This window comes from Anguilla anguilla, chromosome 12, assembly GCF_013347855.1.
Source record: "Anguilla anguilla isolate fAngAng1 chromosome 12, fAngAng1.pri, whole genome shotgun sequence".
Lineage (NCBI taxonomy): Eukaryota > Metazoa > Chordata > Actinopteri > Anguilliformes > Anguillidae > Anguilla > Anguilla anguilla.
In genome coordinates this window covers 42,792,594-42,800,093 of record NC_049212.1, presented here as the reverse complement: position 1 = coordinate 42,800,093, position 7,500 = coordinate 42,792,594, and the positions used below count along the sequence as shown (strand labels likewise).

Genomic DNA, 7,500 nt, shown 5'->3' with positions numbered 1-7,500 from the left:
AACAGTAGTGGAGATTAGTAATAGTAGTGGAGATAAGTAACAGTATTGATGATTAGTAATAGTAGTGGAGATTAGTAACAGTAGTGGTGATTAGTAATAGTAGTGGAGATTAGTAACGGTAGGGGTGTTTAGTAATAGTGGTGATTAGTAACAGTAGTGGTGATTAGTAATAGTGGTGGAGATTGGTAACAGTAGTGGTGATTAGTAATAGTAGTAGAAATTGGTAACAGTAGTGGTGATTAGTAATAGTAATGGAGATTGGTAACAGTAGTGGAGATTAGTAATAGTAGTGGGGATTGGTAACAGTAGTGGTGATTAGTAATAGTAGTGGGGATTGGTAACAGTAGTGGTGATTAGTAATAGTAGTGGAGATTAGTAACAGTAGTGGTGATTAGTAATAGTAGTAGAAATTGGTAACAGTAGTGGTGATTAGTAATAGTAATGGAGATTGGTAACAGTAGTGGAGATTAGTAATAGTAGTGGGGATTGGTAACAGTAGTGGTGATTATCTTTTAATATTACTGTTATATGCTCTCTAACCGAGAATACCTATCAGCTGTCTTTTTTTATTCCCTTCCCAAACAGCTTCATGTTTATCTCCCTCTCTCCCTTTCTCCATCCCTCTCTCTCCCACTCTCTCCCCTTCCTCTCTCTCCCTCTTTCGTCCCTGCAGAAGACAGCTCTTAGTAATACGGTGACAATTGACTCGGGCCGCTAAATTAATTTCCCGGATAATGTGTCAATATTAAATATCCGCTTTGACCTCTGGGCGCGCGTTTGGCCCTGGCGGAGCTGCCTCTCAGAGCGGGCATTGATTTTCCCTGTCTGCAGCTCGCTCCAGCCTCTCTCAAACTCCATTATTTTTGATTTTCCTATGAAATACATATCTTTCCACTGACATCTGACAAACAGCATATGGAAGTCATTTTATCTACCAATAATGTGTTTGTCAAAAGGTATGAGACTTTAATGGAGCATCATCCTGAGCAGACTGCTCTCCTGCAGCTGAGTCACTGATACATCTGTGTATGTGTGTGTGTGTGTGTGTGTGCAAGTGTGTATGAGTGTGTGTGTGTGTGTGTGTGTGTGTAGGTGAGTGTGTGTGAGTGTGTGCGTGTGTGTATGAGTGTGTGTGTGCATGCGTGTGTGAGTGTATGTGTGTACGTTTGTTTATGTTTGTGCGTGTGCATGCGTGCGTAAGTGTGCTTGTGAGTGTGCGTGTGCATGCGCGTGCGTGTGCATGTGTATGTGCGTGTGTGTGTGCATACGCGTGTGTGCATATGTGTGCCTGCATGTATAAGTGTGTGTGTATGTGTGTGTGTCTGTGTGCGTGTGCGTGTGCATACGTGTGTGTGTGCATGTGTGTGCCTGCATGTATAAGTGTGTGTGTGTGTGTGTGTGCGTGTGCGTACGCGTGTGTGTGCAGTACTGGTAAATGATTGACAGAGAGCAGTAGCGTGTGCATTAGGCTCAGAGCTCTCTGGTTGGTGTGAGGAGGACAGGCCAGCGCTGCTGCAGGAAGCTCTGCCAGCGTTTACCTGCCGGCCTCCTCCCCGCTCAGAGACTGCTTCAGCTTCCTGTGTGAGGAGGACGGGCCAGCGCTGCTGCAGGAAGTTTACCTGCCGGCCTCCTCCCCGCTCAGAGACTGCTTCAGCTTCCTGTTCACTTCCTCTCCCTCTCGCTGTGCGACGCCGTGTCAGCGATCCAGCGCTAATTCCATCTGTCACCCGCTTGCTAAATTCTGCCGAGGAAAGAAAGTAACTTTTGAGCACCCCCCCCGTGCGGGGGGGTTGATATTGCGCTGCGTTGCGAGGCGGATAATGAAAGCTGCGTGTTTGAGAATGTGTGCATCGCTGCCGCTAACTGAATGAAACTGGAACAAATATTCATTTATTCATTAAACACGCAGCCGCGGAAAACCTGCCCGACAGCCGCTCCCCTCCCATTAACCACAAATTAATTCCTCTCATTAGACACGGGGGGGGGGGGGGGGTGGGGTGGCGCTGATTGGTGGTTTTGCCTCCCGTGTCCGTGTGCATTTCTACCATTGTTTTGTTTTCTTGAGCAATAAGTTGAAATAGTAACTATTTGAAATAAGAATACGCTTAAAAAGCCGCGGTCTCTGTGGGACTCCGCCATTCCCGCGCGAGTCCAGCGCTCTGTGATTGACAGCTCGGAGGGGCAGAGAGACAAGCAGGTGGGCGGGCAGTACGGTCCCGGTATTGATTGACTGACGGGTTGATTGACGGATGCTGGATGTTGCGGTGCTGGGTGACTGTGGAACAGCTTGATGGGGCGGTGGTGTGTGATCGCTGTGGGGGAAGTGCTACCTGTCCCCCCCCCCCCCCACCCCCCCAGCGTTGGCGTACGTGGCACGCTCCGCTTTCAGGATGCGGAACCCCTCAGAACCCCTCAGAACCCCAGCCGGGGACAGCAGGTTTGATTTGGGTTCAGGTGTCAGCCATTAAACAGAACACGTTCTGGCTCTGTCACGGGTGACCTGTAGGAGTGTGCGTGTGTGTGTGTGCGCATGTACGTGTGCGTGTGATTGTTTCCGTTCGTGTGTGTGTGTGTGTGTGCACGTGTACGTGTGCATGTGCGTGTGAGTGTGAGTGTGTCCGTTTGTGTGTGTGTTTCTGTGAGTGTGTGCGTGAGTGTGTGTGTGTGTGTGTGTATGTGTTTGTGTGAGTGTGTGAGTGTGTGTGTGTGAGTTTGTCCGTTCATGTGTGTGTGTGTGTGTGAGAGTGTGCATGAGTGTGTGTATTTTTATGTGTCTGCATGTGTATGAGTGTGTGTGTGTCCATTCGTGTGTGTTTGTGTGTGTGTGTGTGTGTGAGAGTGTGTGTGAGTGTGTGTATTTTTATGTGTCTGCATGTGTGTGAGTGTGTGCGTGTCCATTCGTGTGTGTGTGTTTCTATGAGTGTGTGCGTGAGTGTGTTTGTGTGTGTGTATTTGTATGGGTCTGTCTGTGTGTGTCCGTTCGTGTGTGTGCGTGCGTGTGGTGCTAGGACAGGTGGTTCTGAAAAGTATCCCGGGAGTGTGAGTGACCTTCAGTGACCTCAGGATTCAGACCCCCCCCCCCCACCCACCCCACCGATAAGAGAACGAAGAAGCTGAAAGCGGGGGGGGGGGGGGGGGGGGGGGGGGGCGGGGGGGTAGGGGGGGTTAAATGTGTTTTATTTGCCTGTTTTCTCTCTCCCAGACCTGCAGCACATATAGCCTAAATGAGATAAGTGCCCAAATCCGCACGCCCAAATCAGATTGCCCCCCGCTGGCGGGGCGGGGGTTAGCGGCTGGCGGGGCGGGGGTTTGGGCGAGCGAGCTGAGCGCTCTCTCTCCTTTGTGTGCGCTCCAGAGGAGGCATCGCTGGAGGAGCAGGTCCGCCGCATCCAGGACATCGAGGCCATCAACAGCGACTCTTTTGTTGCCCAGGCTTTCAAATCAAGCAGAGACAGCAAAAAGGTGCGTCGCTCTCCTCCGCCTCATCCCCCTTTCATTTCATTTCCCTCTTTATTCCGTCTGTCCGCAGCGGAAATGAATCATTCCGTTTGAATGCTTTCTTTTTGTGTGTTTGTTTGTGTGTGCGTGTATGTGTGTTTGTGTGTGTATGCGTGCTTGCTTGTGAGAGTGTGTGTGCATATGTACAGTGAGCTTTGTGACAAAGACATATTTATTCTTGATTTCTCTGTACTCCACAATTTTAGATTTGTAATAAAACAATTCACGTGCGCTTAATATGCAGGTTCTCAGCTTTTAAGGGTATATTTACACACTTTTATATTTATGCACTGACTTTTTTGGCTTTGAAATACACCTTTGTTGCTTTAGCAGTATGTTTGGGATCATTTCCTTGGTGTAGGTTGAAGCCCTGTCCAATGCGTTTGAGAGGCATTTGATTGAACTTCAGCAGACAGAATGTTTCAGAATTCATTCTGCTGCTGCTATCAGCAGTTACATCATCAGTGTGAGCCGGTGCCTGTGGCAGCCATACAGGCCCAAGCCTTCAGTCATCAGCTGTAGAGCTCTTCCTTGGCCTACCAGGCTCTGCGATTGCAGAGCTCACCAGTGCTCTTTCTTAATGACGTTTCAGACTGCTGATTTTGGTAAGCCTAAGGTTTGGCCTGTGTCTCTGTTCTATTTCCCTGTCTCTGCAAAACAGACACACCTGCATTACAGAGACTGGCTCATACCTGTAACACACCTGCATTACAGAGGCTGGCTCATACCTCTAACACTGTAACACCGCTGTAGATGTACACCTGGGCCGTTAGTCCTGCTTTTTTGGGTCAGAATGGGCTGGTTTGGGTCATTTTAAGGTTGAGTCAGGTTATCTGCCTGGTTTTCCCTCATGCACATTCTGTTCACATACAAGTCATGCTTATGGTTATACTGCCACCTTGTGGACTTTAACTGAACTGTACAGTCATGCACAAAATCCATCTGCTTTCGCCAACTACATCAAATGTGTGTGTGCATGTGCCTTTACTCACACACACACACACATATAAATGTGTGTGCCCACACACACACACACACACACAAACACAATAATGCAGTGTGTATAATACCGATGTTGTGCTTGATTAACACACTTCTTCCTTGCCTGAGGAATCTTTATTGGTGTTTGTCAACATGAGGACCAGAGTTGTGCCAATCAAAGTCAAGAATGCCATTATGAGGCTGAGAAATAATTAAAAAAAAACAGATACAGGCCAAACCTTGGGTTTACCAAAATCAGCTGTTTGGAATGTCATTAAGAAGAAAGAGAGCACTGGTGAGCTCAGCAATGGAAAATGGCCTTGTAGTCCCAAGAAGACCTCTACAGTTCATGACCTAAGAATTCTCACCATAATGAAGAAAACCTCCAAACTGTCTGACAGAGCAGGAACACTCTTCAGGAGGCAGGCGTGTCAGTGCCTACTATCCTCAGGAACACTCTTCAGGAGGCAGGCGTGTCAGTGCCTACTATCCTCAGGAACACTCTTCAGGAGGCAGGCGTGTCAGTGCCTACTATCCGCAGGAACACTCTTCAGGAGGCAGGCGTGTCAGTGCCTACTATCCGCAGGAACACTCTTCAGGAGGCAGGCGTGTCAGTGCCTACTATCCGCAGGAATACTCTTCAGGAGGCAGGCGTGTCAGTGCCTACTATCCGCAGAAGACTTTACACGCAGAAGGACTGAGGCTACGCTGCTGACAAAAACAGGGTGGCCAGGATGGCCAGGAAGAGCCTGAAAGAGCCTGAAGTTCTGGATAAAGATCTGGTGGACAGATGAGCCCAAGATTCACTTGTATCAGAGTGATGGCAAGAGCAAAGTGTGGAGGCCAACAGGAACTGCCCAAGATCCAAAGCAGCCCCCTCATCTGTAACATGGTGGTGGGGGTGTTATGGTTTGAGCATGTATCACTGCCTCAGACACTGGCTCACTTGTCTTCACTGATGACAGAACTGCTGATAGCAGCGGCAGAATTAATTCTGAAGTGTGCAGAAGCATCTTTTGCGAGCCAGGCCTAATCACCCAGTCAGTACCCTACCTCACTAAAGCTATTCTGGCTGAATGGAAGCAAATCCCTGCAGCAATGCTCCAACATCCAGCATAAAGCCTTCCCAGGCGAGTGGAGGTTGTTATAGCAGCAAAGGGTGGACCAACTCCGTATTAATGCCCATCATTTTGGATGTTGGATGTCAGGTGTAGTGTATGTGTACATATCCTGTATGTTGGCATATGTATGTGTATATATTCAGTATATTTCTGTATATATATGTGTATATTCAGTATATTAATGTATGTATGTGTGTATATTCTGAATGTTTGTGTATATATGTATGTATTCAGTATATATGTACATATTCTGCATACTTGTGTATATATTCTGTATATATGTGTATATGTTCTGTACGTTTGTGTATATATGTGTATATATTCTGTACGTTTGTGTATATATGTGCATATATTCTGTACGTTTGTGTATATATGTGTATATATTCTGTACGTTTGTGTATATATGTGTACATATTCTGTACGTTTGTGTATATATGTGTATATATTCTGTAAGTTTGTGTATATATGTGTATATATTCTGTATGTTTGTGTATATATGTGTATGTATTCTGTGTGTTTGTGTATATATGTGTATATATTCTGTGTGTTTGTGTATATATGTGTATATATTCTGTACGTTTGTGTATATATGTGTATATATTCTGTATGTTTGTGTATATATATGTATATATTTTGTATGTTTGTGTATATATGTGTATATATTCAGTGTGATATGGTGCTTTGGTTCCTCCAGGTGTCTGACACGGTGGAGGTAAAGCAGGAAGTGGAGCAGGTTGACCCGCCCCCTGAGAAAGAGGAGGTGTGTCTCCCTACAGCCATTCGTTACCATGACAGCGACTCCCTGGCCCACCCCAGCGTAAGTATAGCCAGCGGAACACAGCCGGACCCCAGTGCACCCTGGGAGCCCAGCACCTGCCGGTCTCCTCAAACCGTCCAGTCAGACCTTCTGAATAATAATTAAGGGGCGTGGCGGAGCCCAGCGCTGCTGTTCTGCCCTGTGATACAGCACCTGAACCTGCTGTAGGAGAGAGGCTGGAGAAACACAGGCGCTGTGTGCCTGCTGGGTCTGTGGACTCTGGAGCTCGGGCAGCTCCCCCCCCCCCCCCCCCCCTCCATACGCACGCTGGGGGGGGGGGGGGGGGGGGGTTAATATCTGTGTGCAGTGATTACACACCACCCAGCACACGTGTGTCTAACCCACCGTACCGTGTTCACACTCCTGTATATACAACACACACACGCTCACCAACTCACATATGCATACATACGCACACACACACACTGTTAAGCCTAGTCCTCTAACCACTGTTCTAAACCTGAGTTACTTGCCCAGTTCCGTGACTGTTATACTGTGATCATTGTGCGTGCAATGACCAAAGGACTTTGCACACTTCTCCAGTAACACTTTTAATGAGTCCCAAACCACACCTTAGCTATACCATGAAACTAAATTAAACTAAGAATGTTATATAATCCAGATACTACAATACAATTAGACAACATAAATGCACCACACTAAACAGGTGGGTGTTTCACGGCTATTTTAAAGCACAGACTGTGTCAGGATTGGGGGAGGGGGGGGGATTCCTTCTCTGCTAATGTGTGCTGTGTGTTTAATTCAGGGGTTAGTGAATGTTTGCTGTATTTTAAATTCAGGGTTAGTGAATGTTTGCTGTATTTTAATTCAGGGGTTAGTGAATGTTTGCTGTATTTTAAATTCAGGGTTAGTGAATGTTTGCTGTATTTTAAATTCAGGGTTAGTGAATGTTTGCTGTATTTTTAATTCAGGGTTAGTGAATGTCTGCTGTATTTTAAATTCAGGGTTAGTGAATGTTTGGTGTATTTTAAATTCAGGGTTAGTGAATGTTTGCTGTATTTTTAATTCAGGGGTTAGTGAATGTTTTCTGTATTTTTAATTCAGGGTTAGTGAATGTTTGCT

At 46.7% G+C, this 7,500-nt stretch overlaps 1 protein-coding gene across 1 annotated transcript in view; it reads left to right on the top strand.

The window, feature by feature from the left end:
* LOC118210121 (serine/Arginine-related protein 53-like) overlaps positions 1–7,500 on the top strand; it is a 63,405-nt gene that overhangs the window by 54,962 nt on the left and 943 nt on the right. Inside the window, exons 3-4 of the mRNA XM_035386007.1 lie at positions 3,356–3,462; positions 6,295–6,417. Coding sequence (XP_035241898.1) covers positions 3,356–3,462; positions 6,295–6,417 — 230 coding nt within the window. The remainder of the gene's footprint in view (positions 1–3,355; positions 3,463–6,294; positions 6,418–7,500) is intronic.